This window comes from Dendropsophus ebraccatus, chromosome 10 (assembly GCF_027789765.1).
Source record: "Dendropsophus ebraccatus isolate aDenEbr1 chromosome 10, aDenEbr1.pat, whole genome shotgun sequence".
Lineage (NCBI taxonomy): Eukaryota > Metazoa > Chordata > Amphibia > Anura > Hylidae > Dendropsophus > Dendropsophus ebraccatus.
In genome coordinates, this window is record NC_091463.1 from 6,330,370 (window position 1) to 6,345,493 (window position 15,124).

A 15,124-nucleotide genomic window follows, 5' to 3' on the forward strand; every position below is an offset into this window, starting at 1 on the left:
GGATTTCTACAATTATTTCATTTTAATGACATTGATGTTATTGCAGTTTACTAGAGAAACAGAAGACATTGAGCTAGTGAGAGGCAGCGCCCTCCCCAAGCAGGAGGAGCCGGTCATTATAACAGTCTGCAGTGCTGCCATCTGCTGATCAGATCCAACCAGGGACAACAACCATCATCATCCGTGCTCATGGCTGTCAGTGAGAGGCAGCAGCCTGGACGAGGAGATGTGTAAATGACTCATGAAATGTCATGTCTGATTATCCACAGCAGCAGCCGCCGCCGACCTCCGACCCACGCCAGAAATGTCCCAGCATGCTCCACAGCCGGAGATCCGCTCATTTGCATAAGCATAAAGTGCAAAATTAAGAGAAGCAGCTATAAGGTGGGTTCAATATATACAGACTGAGAATGTGCCCCATGTGTGGGAGACTGAAGCTGAGATATGAGGTGCTGGACAGAGCCCTGCAACCAGCCCCCCAGAACAGAAGGGTCAAACTCAGACCCTTCAGCTGTTGCAAAACTACTATTCCCATTACGCCTGGACAGCCAAAGCTTTAGCTCTCCAGGCATGATGGGAATTGTAGTTTTGCAACAGCTGAAGGGCCGGAGTTTGACCTGTGCCCTAAACCATATTAGGAAATATGGGGGTAAAGCAGCGGCAGCCCAGCCGTCATGTGACATCTATAACTACATTCACATGCAGCAGATCATTGTGCAGTCATGTCAGTATGGTCGGCAGAAAGCATCTGACTCTATAGAGAAATCTCTGTAATAATTCTGCTGTGTGTGACGCAGAGCGCCGGCCATATGCTGTCACTATATATAGATGAGGAAAGACGTGAGCTGCTTTCAGTCTCACTGATCTCTGGTGGGGGATGGGAATGTCAGCCGTCTTTATGTCCTCTAATATTGGGGGGGAAGGTGCTGAACTTTTTATAGTTCAACAACTATCTGCCCAAGTGACAGTCCCTGCCGCAGCCAATCACAGTGCGGCTTTAATAGTTTAGCAATTTAAGGAATTAAAGTATAAGGTGCAATAGAGATTTGGGAGCAGTGACCACACTATTCCATCTACTGAGCAGCACTACACCTCCCAGCATGCCTGAACATACTGCAGCTGTAGGGAAATGGTGGAAGTTGTAGTTGTGCAATATCTGAAGAGCCGCAGTGTAACCACTGTGTCACATGACTGCTTCAGCCAGAGTGATTGGCCACTGTAGTTACCCGACCTTTAAATATATGACAGAGTTTCCTATCCTTCATTTCGGACCTTTCCATCATGGGGATCATCATTCTATGTACAGCTGTGTAATATCAGAAAGGTGCTATATATAAGGTCTCAATATTAAATGTCACCGGTATGGATGCTGAGAACCTTCCCCAAATATTGCTGATAGCATGAATGAAGGGGAGGGGGATCTCTCAGGATTTTGTGCGCATTGACTTCTCGATGTCACAGAAGCTGCCAGTATACCGCCAGGTACTGAGCCGCCCGCAGTGATTGTGATAAATGTCTCTTCTTACCATCGTCTTCTATGATCACTGTGTACATATCAAGGATTCTGATCCAGTACATGAGAGATGCTTTAAAAATAACAAAGCCATCATTTTGGCTTGTGTCCCAGGGCCCCCTCCATCTGCTCCCAGCACCTCCCAGATGTAGGATTATGAGTCTGATGTTACCAGTGTAATAAAACCTATAGCTCAATCCGGGGGGCTCAGTGCGGCCGGCTGCTGGACTCCAGGTGAGTGCGCTTCCCAGGGGCCAGAACTCCCCCCGGCTCTCCCGCACTGGGGAAGCTTCTCTTCTGTGACCGCCCATTCACTGACCCTCGCTGCCACTTACAGATGTCTCCGTTCAGGATATCCTGGATATGCTGCACAATCAGGTTAATAGCCACTGGAAAGGGAGAAGGAAAAAGTCAGAGCGTCTCCTATAGGTATACATTAGATATGACCAAGATGTAAAAACTGCAGTACGACTTCTCACCACGAGCGGCCTATAGACAATAATGCAACAGCGCAGTACTCACCCATATTATCCACGCCCCTTGGGATGATGACATCAGCATATTTTTTAGTCTACAAGAGGATTAAAATAAAAGAGATTAATAGAAATATCTGAGACAAAACTAAACCATAATCCAAAGCGGGAAAAAAAATCCAACATTAATCCGTGCGATTGTACAAGATGTCTGATGGAATGCGAGAAAATTACCGGGAGTGAGAACTCCTCAAATGCCGGCTTCACAAAGGTCGTATACTGAGTGAGGATCTGCTCCAGCTCCCGGCCACGCTTCATATCTCGTAGAACTGGAAAATAAAAGTACTGCCTCCTGTATACAGGAATATAACTACTATACTACTGCTCCCTATATACAGGAATATAACTACTATAATACTGCCCCCTATATACAAGAATATAACTACTATAATACTGCTCCTATATACAGGAATATAACTACTATAATACTGCTCCTATATACAGGTATATTACTACTATAATACTGCTCCTATATACAGGGATATAACTACTATAATAATGCTCCTATATACAGGGATATACCTACTATAATACTGCTCCTATATACAGGAATATAACTACTATAATACTGCTCCTATATACAGGAATATAACTACTATAATACTGCTCCTATATACAGGGATATAACTACTATAATAATGCTCCTATATACAGGAATGTAACCACTATAATACTGCTCCCTACATACAGGAATATAACTACTATAATACTGCTCCTATATACAGGTATATTACTACTATAATACTGCTCCTATATACAGGGATATAACTACTATAATAATGCTCCTATATACAGGGATATACCTACTATAATACTGCTCCTATATACAGGAATATAACTACTATAATACTGCTCCTATATACAGGAATATAACTACTATAATACTGCCTCCTATATACAGGAATATAACTACTATAATACTGCTCCCTATATACAGGAATATAACTACTATAATACCGCTCCTATATACAGGAATATAACTACTATAATACCGCTCCTATATACAGGAATATAACTACTATAATACTGCTCCCTACATACAGGAATATAACTACTATAATACTGCTCCTATATACAGGAATATACTACTATAATACTGCTCCTATATACAGGGATATAACTACTATAATAATGCTCCTATATACAGGGATATAACTACTATAATAATGCTCCTATATACAGGGATATAACTGCTATAATACTGCTCCTATATACAGGGATATACCTACTATAATACTGCTCCTATATACAAGAATATAACTACTATAATACTGCTCCTATATACAGGAATATAACTACTATAATACTGGTCCTATATACAGGAATATAACTACTATAATACTGCTCCTATATACAGGAATATAACTACTATAATACTGCTCCTATATACAGGAATATAACTACTATAATACTGTCTCCTATATACAGGAATATAACTACTATAATACTGCCCCCTATATACAGGAATATAACTACTATAATACTGCTCCTATATACAGGGATATATCTGCTATAATACTGCTCCTATATACAGGAATATAACTACTATAATACTGCTCCTATATACAGATATATAACTACTATAATACTGCTCTTATATACAGATATATAACTACTATAATACTGCCCCCATGTGTAAGAATATAACCCTTACCTCTTCTTGACAACCTGACATCAGAATCTGTGTCCACAAACAGCTTCAGGTGAAACATGTCTCTGATCTCTTGGTTATAAAATGCCAGAATCCCCTCGAAGAGCAGGACGTCAGCCGGGTAGACGGTGGTGGTCTCGGGTAACCTGCAGAGAAGAGAGAAGCTGCAGTTATACTAGTCTCCTGCAGTACAGCTGATGACCACAGTGTGGCGCTCACACACATCTATAATCACAGTGCTGCAGCCATAACCCGATGTTCTTAGGAAACTGAAGCCGATTTGTTGCCATGTTGACCCCATGATAACTGTCACTGTAGGGGCTGAAGTGTTGTCATGGGGGACTCAGGCAAATCTGAGGGGGGTCCTAGCATCTCACCTTGAATGGGTCACAAAGTCGTACAAGGGGACGTCCACGCTCTGCCCCTCTAAGATCTTGGTGAGCGTCCTAAACATCAGATCATTGTCGAAAGCATCTGAGAAGAGAGAAGAATGCTGTGGTCACATGGTGGAGCAGCAGAGCGGAGTGCGTCACCGCTTCATTCACCAGGAGCAGCAGAGCGGAGTGCGTCACTGCTTCATTCACCAGGAGCAGCAGAGCGCAGTGCGTCACCGCTTCATTCACCAGGAGCAGCAGAGCGGAGTGCGTCACTGCTTCATTCACCAGGAGCAGCAGAGCGGAGTGCGTCACCGCTTCATTCACCAGGAGCAGCAGAGCGGAGTGCGTCACCGCTTCATTCACCAGGAGCAGCAGAGCGGAGTGCGTCACCGCTTCATTCACCAGGAGCAGCAGAGCGGAGTGCGTCACCGCTTCATTCACCAGGAGCAGCAGAGCGGAGTGCGTCACCGCTTCATTCACCAGGAGCAGCAGAGCGGAGTGCGTCACCGCTTCATTCACCAGGAGCAGCAGAGCGGAGTGCGTCACCGCTTCATTCACCAGGAGCAGCAGAGCGGAGTGCGTCACCGCTTCATTCACCAGGAGCAGCAGAGCGGAGTGTGTCACCGCTTCATCCATCAGGAGCACAGAGAACAGATGGTCCCTCTGTGCCCCACTCACCTGGGTGGTCGAAGTTGTACTGCCCCTTCAGCGCCCGGGCCTTCTGCTCGGGGGTCAGCACCTTGTAGAAGCGGTCCTGGCTCAGGATCACCACCTTCCGCTGCCGCTGATCCACCTCGTTCTGCCCCAGCAGCTCCATGATCTTCTCACACACTGTGGACTGGAGGGAAGAGGAAACGTTAGCGCGATCCAGCTACAGGGGCGCCACAAAATGCCAAAATATACAACCGCACACTATGAGCCAGCAGGGGGCGCAGGCTGGAGCATCACTGATCCCTACAGGACGCTGATCATCCCCAGCTGTAAGACATTAACACAGGTCAGTGGGTGCAGAGGGCAAAGTCTGACCCTTCCTGCCCACACAGCGCCAGAGGTCACAGCAGGCGCCAACATGGACGCCCGACCAAGCACCCGGCCAGGAGCTAAACCCTGACTAATCACAGCTGAGGGCTTGTTACACCTGCATCCAGTGTAAACAATACTCCGCGGTCTCCATACGCTGTATATACTGACAATGCTCTGTGGTCTCCATGCATTATATATAACTGTATATAGTGTAGACAATGCTCTGCGGTCTCCATACATTGTATATAGCTGTATATACAGACAATGCTCTGCGGTCTCCACACATTGTATATAGCTGTATATACAGACAATGCTCTGCGGTCTCCATACATTGTATATAGCTGTATATACAGACAATGCTCTGCGGTCTCCATACATTGTATATAGCTGTATATACAGACAATGCTCTGCGGTCTCCATACATTGTATATAGCTGTATATACAGACAATGCTCTGCAGTCTCCATACATTGTATATAGCTGTGTATACAGACAATGCTCTGCAGTCTCCATACATTGTATATAGCTGTATATACAGACAATGCTCTGCGGTCTCCATACATTGTATATAGCTGTATATACAGACAATGCTCTGCGGTCTCCATACATTGTATACAGTGGCAGTCTTTGGCACCAAGCACCCCAAGCGATCGCTTGGGGCCCCCAACATCCAGGGGGGGCCCCAGGCCCCGCTCTTGTGCTCAAGACCACTGGACAGGGCCGCTGCCCCGCTCGCTGCTGCCATCTGAACTGTAACTATGAGCACTCATAATGAGCACTCATAGTTACATGCAGCAGCACTGACAGGGCGGGAGACATTGGCCCCCTTCCTGTCAGTCACTCTTGTGGCCGCAGGAAGGGTTTTCCCTGCGGTCACAAGTGGCAGCTTTGTCCTTGTGGTGCCAGCGCTCCAGTGACATCACTGGAGCATCGGCGCCAGGACAAGGGGAGTGCGGCCTCTTGTGATCGCAGGGAAAACCCTTCCTGCGGCCACAAGAGTGAAGAGAAGAGGAGACGCCCGGACCCAGGTAAGTATACGTTTGTTTGATTGTGTTATATACTGTATGGGAGGGGGAGAACACAAGGGGTCTGTTTAACTGGGGGAGCGCACATCAGGGGTCTATATAAATGGGGGGAGCACACAGGGGGGCTATATAACAGGGGGAGCACACAGGGGGGCTATAGACGACTGGGGCTTCACAGAGGGGTCTATATACTACTGGGGGCAGCACACAGGGGGTCTATATACAACTTGGGGCAGCAGAATGGGGTCTATACACAACTTGGAGAGCACACAGGAGGTCTATATCCAAGTGGGGGAGCACACAGGGGTCTATATACTACTGGTGGGGCACACAGGGGGTCTATATACTACTGGGGGAACATACAGGGGGTCTATATACTACTTGTGAGACACACAGGTGGTCTATAAATAACTGGGGGAGCACACAGGGGTCTGTATACTACTGGGGCAGCACACAAGGGGTCTATATAATACTGGTGGGGCACACAGGGGGTCTATATACTACTGGGGGAACCACACAGGGGGTTTATATACTACTGGAGGAGCACACAGGGGTCTTTATCCAAGTGGGGGAGCACACAGGAGGTCTATATCCAAGTGGGGGAGCACACAGGGGGGGGCTAAATACCCCTGAGGGAGCACACAGGGGGCCTATATACTAGTGGGGGAGCACACAGGGGGTCTATATACAACTGGGGCAGCACACAGGGGGTCTATATACAACTGGGGCAGCACACAGGGGGTCTATATACAACTGGGGCAGCACACAGGAGGTCTATATACTTCTGGGGGAGCACAAGGGGGGCTATATATAACTGGGGGAACACACAGGGGTCTATATACTACTGGGGGAAGCAAACAAGGGGTATATACTACTGGGGGCAGGACACAAGGGGTATATACTATTGGGGCAGCACACAAGGAGTATATATTACTGGCGGTAGCGCACAAGGGGTATATACTACTGGGGGCAACACACAGCGGTCTATTGTTTTGGAACGCGTGTCGAGGGGGGGGGCAATGCTCTGCAGTCTCCATACATTGTGTATAGCTGTATATACAGACAATGCTCTGCGGTCTCCATACATTGTATATAGCTGTATATAGTGTAGATAATGCTCTGTTGTGCTGTCGTTAGCTCACAGAGGATTGTCTAGACTGGATACATTGTAACAAACACTCAGCTGTGAGACGTCTCTGGTGCTGACAGGAGGAGGAGATCCTGTATCCTGTGAAGAATTGGAGGTTTATTAGAAGCAGAACAAAGCACTACACCCTATTACTGCTATGCTCTGCTACACATCACACACACACACAGCTCTGCTACACATCACACACACACACACAGCTCTGCTACACATCACACACACACACACAGCTCTGCTACACATCACACACACACACACAGCTCTGCTACACATCACACACACACACACAGCTCTGCTACACATCACACACACACACACAGCTCTGCTACACATCACACACACACACACAGCTCTGCTACACATCACACACACACACACAGCTCTGCTACACATCACACACACACACACAGCTCTGCTACACATCACACACACACACACAGCTCTGCTACACATCACACACACACACACAGCTCTGCTACACATCACACACACACACACAGCTCTGCTACACATCACACACACACACACAGCTCTGCTACACATCACACACACACACACACAGCTCTGCTACACATCACACACACACACACACACAGCTCTGCTACACATCACACACACACACACACACAGCTCTGCTACACATCACACACACACACACACACAGCTCTGCTACACAACACACACACACACACACACAGCTCTGCTACACAACACACACACACACACACACAGCTCTGCTACACATCACACACACACACACACACAGCTCTGCTACACATCACACACACACACACACACAGCTCTGCTACACATCACACACACACACACACACACAGCTCTGCTACACATCACACACACACACACACACACAGCTCTGCTACACATCACACACACACACACACACACAGCTCTGCTACACATCACACACACACACACACACAGCTCTGCTACACATCACACACACACAGCTCTGCTACACATCACACACACACAGCTCTGCTACACATCACACACACACACACAGCTCTGCTACACATCACACACACACACACAGCTCTGCTACACATCACACACACACACACAGCTCTGCTACACATCACACACACAGCTCTGCTACACATCACACACACACACACACACACAGCTCTGCTACACATCACACACACACACACAGCTCTGCTACACATCACACACACACACACAGCTCTGCTACACATCACACACACACACACAGCTCTGCTACACATCACACACACACACACAGCTCTGCTACACATCACACACACACACACAGCTCTGCTACACATCACACACACACACACAGCTCTGCTACACATCACACACACACACACACAGCTCTGCTACACATCACACACACACACACAGCTCTGCTACACATCACACACACACACACAGCTCTGCTACACATCACACACACACACACAGCTCTGCTACACATCACACACACACACACAGCTCTGCTACACATCACACACACACAGCTCTGCTACACATCACACACACACACACACAGCTCTGCTACACATCACACACACACACACAGCTCTGCTACACATCACACACACACACACAGCTCTGCTACACATCACACACACACACACACAGCTCTGCTACACATCACACACACACACAGCTCTGCTACACATCACACACACACACAGCTCTGCTACACATCACACATCACACACACACACAACACAGCTCTGCTACACATCACACACACACACAGCTCTGCTACACATCACACACACACACAGCTCTGCTACACATCACACATCACACACACACACAACACAGCTCTGCTACACATCACACACACACACACAGCTCTGCTACACATCACACACACACACACACAGCTCTGCTACACATCACACACACACACACACACAGCTCTGCTACACATCACACACAGCTCTGCTACACATCACACACACACACACAGCTCTGCTACACATCACACACAGCTCTGCTACACATCAGATGACAGTCCCCCGGCACTGACACAGCACGTGACCTCCAGCAGCTCCCCGTGCACTTTGACCCCGAGGTATAAAGGGCCACAAGCCTGTCAGCCGCCCCGGACTCCGCTATGTAGACTGTGGTCAGTGACCGCTCCCCCGCCTCACACTCACCTTGCCGCTGGCCGTGCCGCCGCTCACCCCGATAAGGAAAGGCCGCGGGTGTCCGCGCTCCGAGGTCTCCATGTTCCCTGCTGAAGCCATGGCCGGTGCAACCTGCGGGCAGCGGGGACGGAGAAGAAACTACAACTCCCAAGAGTACTCGGGGGGAGCACGGCCATCAGCGTACGCACTGTACGTACCGTACAGCATGCCGGGAGCTGGAGGATAAGGCGCCTGCGCACCACAGGGCTGATCATGTGACAGGTAATAACAGCAGGGTCACGTGACCGATAAGAAAGCCTAAAGGAGGGGCGGGGCAGAGTGACAGCTGATGGTTGTGGCGCAGGACGTTAGTGTTATCCATACCCCAGTATATAGATGTATATATACACTGCACATGGTGGGGGAGGGGCCCAAGTAGTGACTGCAGCTCTGGAGTATAATACAGGATGTAACTCAGGATCAGTAATGTATGTACACAGTGACCTCACCAGCAGAATAGTGACTGCAGCTCTGGAGTATAATACAGGATGTAACTCAGGATCAGTAATGTATGTACACAGTGACCCCACCAGCAGAATAGTGAGTGCAGCTCTGGAGTATAATACAGGATTAGTACAGGATCAGTAACGTATGTACACAGTGACCCCACCAGCAGAATAGTGAGTGCAGCTCTGGGGTATAATACAGGATGTAACTCAGGATCAGTAATGTAATGTATGTACACAGTGACCCCACCAGCAGAATAGTGAGTGCAGCTCTGGGGTATAATACAGGATGTAACTCAGGATCAGTAATGTAATGTATGTACACAGTGACCCCACCAGCAGAATAGTGAGTGCAGCTCTGGAGTATAATACAGGATGTAACTCAGGATCAGTAATGTATGTACACAGTGACCCCACCAGCAGAATAGTGAGTGCAGCTCTGGAGTATAATACAGGATGTAACTCAGGATCAGTAATGTATGTACACAGTGACCCCACCAGCAGAATACTGAGTGCAGCTCTGGAGTATAATACAGGATGTAACTCAGGATCAGTAATGTAATGTATGTACACAGTGACCCCACCAGCAGAATAGTGAGTGCAGCTCTGAATTATAATACAGGATGTAACTCAGGATCAGTAATGTAATATATGTACACAGTGACCCCACCAGCAGAATAGTGAGTGCAGCTCTGGGGTATAATACAGGATGTAACTCAGGATCAGTAATGTATGTACACAGTGACCCCACCAGCAGAATACTGAGTGCAGCTCTGGAGTATAATACAGGATGTAACTCAGGATCAGTAATGTAATGTATGTACACAGTGACCCCACCAGCAGAATAGTGAGCGCAGCTCTGAATTATAATACAGGATGTAACTCAGGATCAGTAATGTAATATATGTACACAGTGACCCCACCAGCAGAATAGTGAGTGCAGCTCTGGGGTATAATACAGGATGTAACTCAGGATCAGTAATGTATGTACATAGTGACCTCACCAGCAGAATAGTGATTGCAGCTCTGGGGTATAATACAGGATGTAACTCAGGATCAGTAATGTAATGTATGTACACAGTGACCTCACCAGTAGAATAGTGATTGCAGCTCTGGGGTATAATACAGGATGTAACTCAGGATCAGTAATGTATGTACACAGTGACCCCACCAGCAGAATAGTGAGTGCAGCTCTGGAGGGTGTGGTTACTGGGTGTGTCTGCGTTTGCTCCTGAGCTCCACACATCCAGACTTCCAGGAGGAGAGAGGCTGATTCACCACCTGCTTCCCCAGGAAGGTGGCAGCTTCCTGGGAGAGTCTTCAGCATGGATCCCCTGACCTCCACCTCCCGGTCAAGGCCGGCGGGGGGTGTAGAGTGTAAGCTACCGGCCAGCGCTCCGGCTGGAGGGGTAAGAAGATCTAGTAGGGTTCGCAGCAATGTGGACCCAGCCTTTCCAGCGACGGGTGGAAGCCGCAAGGTTTCTGATGTTGATACAAAGCCTGCAAGCAAGGTGAGCGCAAGACGGGGTGCAGGTGCAGCTGCACGGAGGGGCTCCCAGGAGGGTCAGGTGGTGGAGCAGTGGGGTCTCAGGGGGCCCAGGGAGTCTGCAGCCACCTATGGCTCCAGGATAGCTGCAAAGCTTGCAGAGTATGAGCAGCTGGGAAAGAGACTGAAGGGGTTAAGAGAAGACCTGAAGTTTGCTAAACACAGAGTCAGCTCAGCCCCAAAAAAGCAAAAGCCTGGACTCACAGCTAAGGTGAAGTCTCTGCAGCAGGAGGTGAGAGAGCTGGAGCTGCAGAGGATGACCATCCTGGAGGGCAGCGATGTCTTCAGGGAAAAACTACTGAATGAAGACAGATTTACTAAAATGAAGTCCCCAAAAAAAGAGGAGGATGAGAGTGATTGCTCAGAGGATGAAGAGAGCAGTGGTGGTGATGATAATGAGCAAGACATGGAAGCTGAATCAGCTGAGGTCTCTGTGGCAGCAAGTGGAGAAGCTGTGGAAGCTGAATCACAGCCAATACAGAGTGTGAACACGTCCCAAGCCAGCATTCCTGCAGCACAGGTGGCGCTACCATCATCCAATGAAAGTGCTGGTGAGGAGGAGGATGGCGGAGGTGCGCTGATGGCCCAAATTTCCAGCATGGAGTCCCCAGTGCACCTGGATAATTTCAGTTTGGAGAAGAATTGGGAGAAGACAAAGTTGCAAAGAATAAAAGACCAAAAAAACCATCACAGCAAGTAAATCTTGTTTATGTTCCTTTTGTGCCCTCTGAGCCGACTGCAAAGTCAGTTCAGGGAGCAGCCCCCGGTGATCTGCCCGTCCCTGCTATTACAAATGTGGAGCGGGGCCAGAACACTGGGAAGAACACAGTAAAGATGGCGGAGAGCGCCAGCCCCACTTGTCAAGGTAGTGAGGCTGGTGCAAGTGCAGGGGCGGCCGAGGGGCCGGACAATGTAGCGGACAAGGTGGCATGCCTCCAACCAGGGGGCTTTGGTGGTGTACCGCACTCCTCTGCAGGCAAGGGGGGAAGTGCCCAGGCACCAAAGGCTGATGTGGAGCTCGGGCGGCCGGGCAGCAGTGGAGACAAGGGAGCGGGCGGCTCCCATAGCGGGTCTGGCGCTGAGAGATGCTCCTCTGCAGGCGGAGGGGGGAGTGTCCAGGCGTCTGGTGCGACGCTCTCAGCAGCTTCATCCGCGGTACCTGTCCCTGCTCAGTGGCAGCGCTGCGGTGGGGCTGTTGGGGGCGGAGCTAAAGACAAAGTAAAAACTGGTGGCATTTCACAAGAAAACACCTCGACAGCTACCGGACTGGTACAGCAGGAACATGGACATAAGAGTGCGGATGATACCAACCTAGCAATGCTGCTGGCTGTTAAAGAAATTGAAGCAGGGGTATTGGCTGAGGCCGAGGGCAAACATAGTGACAAAGTAGCTTCCTCCCACATTCCCAAAGGGAGGACTGCTGCAAAGTCCCATGAGCCCAAGGATGCCAGGGATGCCAGCGTGACTGCCAGCAGCAGCAGAAACATACTAAAGCCAGCCAGATTACACCCGGGTCAGTCCAGTATAGCTAGGCAGGGGGAGATTTCTTCTAGTGTTGTGTCTCCTGTTGGTTCTGATTCTGTAAATGTAAATGTTATTTCTGCTAATGTTGCTGTGGGGGGTGGGAGTGGTCCGGCTGCCCCCCCCCCAGCGGTGGCCGCTCCATCTAGAAGCTATGCAAATGTCACTGCTGGGGGTCCTAGGGGATCCTCATCTCTAAACCCTGGGGAAGGTAACTTACAACGACGCCTCCTGGAGGCTTTGCGTAAAGGGGATAGAACGCTCCAAGTAGAGGGGCGGGAGGTCGACCTGTCCTTCTATATAGAAAGACATGGGCTTGGGGCTTTCCGAGAGCAAAATGGGGAGGTAACCTGGTCCCTCCCTACAAATGGGCAGGAGGTTGGCCGTAGGAACGTGGCCCGTCTGGTATGGAGAGGCAGTGATGCGTGCCCATCCAGGGCAAAGGTGGTGGAGCTTCTCTTCCAGATGAGATTCAGGGCGAATGACATCTTTGCTCTGATCCACCCCTACGGTACCTCTGAATTCGACATCAGCTTTGTGAAGCCAGAGGGACTTGAGCTCTTCTGGTCTAATCACGAGTTGGTGAAGGATGAGCCCATGTGGCGGGATTTCGCTGTAAAGGCGGTATCCCGTCAGAGTTCTGTCAAGAAAGTGACCGTTCTGACGCGTAACGAGTCGCTTTCTTGCTATATATACAAAACTAGTGGGCACCGCTGTAAATAAAGGAGTGCTAAACCAATGCATATAAATAGCACATAACCCTTTCAAAAAGACAAAAGCATATTCACAAAAAGGTAGCACATCACAGAAATACTTTATTGTAACATTATCAAGAATACAAAAAATTGCAAAAAAATGCCATGAATTATGCAGGAGTAAAGCAATAAGGGAGATAAACCCAAACACTACCCTACATTAAAAACACTTAAAATGTCAACATGAGACCCGCCGGTGTTCCAGCAAGGACTAATCAACCACACTGACCCCGGACTGTATAAACAATATTGGAATCTAACAAAGCTGCCTAAGCAGAATCCCTTCAACATATGACATCACCACAATGGTATATATATGCAATAGGAGAATAAAAACGATCACCATGTACAGTCCTTAGGATATAGAAAGCGGGTCAGATGGGCAAGAGTCACCCCGCACGTTCCGCCACCCAGCGGCTTCCTCAGGGATGTGGGTAATGAGATGAGGGGCATACTATATATATATATATATATATATATATATATATATATGTGTAAAACATGTGAAAACAATTACAACTTCAATGAGGTATCATATCATACCATGTGCAGGAGAATCTAGCGGTAGCGGGCGCCATCTTGGAAAAGCTGCGCATGCGCAGTGGGTCCAAAGAAGTAATCACAAGAGGCCAAACTGGAAAGACTACAAGAATATGGCGACCGTGACTAAGAATAGAGACTCTGCGCCATTGTAGAATAGTCGCGCATGCGTACTGCAAAAGGTGGCGATCACAACTAACACATATAGAGATTGCCTATGTACGGATAGCCACAGTATGGGGACTGCAGTATAATAGCTGCTAGTTCCAATAAAGCGCCGCTATGAATCATTTGCATAATTGAGTTTATTAGAATATATAAGTCTTCAAGATATTAGAAGTATGTATATAGAAACTCAGATATGGTCACTGTAATCATTGTCCACATCGTACCAAATACGGTCACATATGGTCACTGTAATCATAGTCCACATAGTACCAAACTTAAACATAGTGGTAACGTTATTATAAATAATGCATGGAGACAATGATATAAGCGCTTAAATACATGGCGACGCAATGATCCACCACAAACATAGTCACATGCACACTATAATCATATAGTGGGAAATGCTATTGTAATAGCAACATCCACTGCTATAGTTATTAAGGTGGGAAATACCATAACTATAGCAACATCTACTATTGAATATGCAAAAGAAGAGCCCGTGGAGCCTCATTGAAGAGTCTCAAAACACAGGACTAGCCAGATATCCCTCAGGGAAGGAACCCGGAGGGATATCTGGCCAGTCCTGTGTTTTGAGGCTCCACTGGCTCCTCTTTTGCATATTCATGTTTCCCAGGGGGCAATGCACCTAGGATTTCACTGCATTGAGTGCTTTCACTAGCAGCCGGCAGTGTTG

General features: G+C 48.2%; 1 protein-coding gene across 1 annotated transcript; it reads right to left on the minus strand.

Annotated features, from left to right (window-relative positions):
- Position 1: 1 nt before the first annotated feature.
- On the minus strand, positions 2 to 9,626 carry UCK1 (uridine-cytidine kinase 1). Its single transcript, XM_069985783.1, has 7 exons — positions 9,425 to 9,626; positions 4,753 to 4,912; positions 4,075 to 4,171; positions 3,701 to 3,843; positions 2,221 to 2,315; positions 2,036 to 2,084; positions 2 to 1,902 (listed from the first exon to the last, which is right to left on the minus strand). Exons 1-7 carry the CDS (start codon positions 9,512 to 9,514, stop codon positions 1,721 to 1,723), a joined length of 816 nt encoding a protein of 271 aa, XP_069841884.1. The 5' UTR covers positions 9,515 to 9,626; the 3' UTR covers positions 2 to 1,720.
- Positions 9,627 to 15,124: the final 5,498 nt, after the last annotated feature.

Coding starts and splice junctions, on each gene's coding strand:
- UCK1 (XM_069985783.1), bottom strand. CDS start 9,514: ATGGCTTCAGCAGGGAACATGGAGACCTCGGAGCGCGGACACCCGCGG. Junction 2,316..3,700: donor TGTCAGGTTGTCAAGAAGAG/GTAAGGGTTATA, acceptor TTTATTTTCCAG/TTCTACGAGATATGAAGCGT. Junction 2,085..2,220: donor TTGAGGAGTTCTCACTCCCG/GTAATTTTCTCG, acceptor ATCCTCTTGTAG/ACTAAAAAATATGCTGATGT.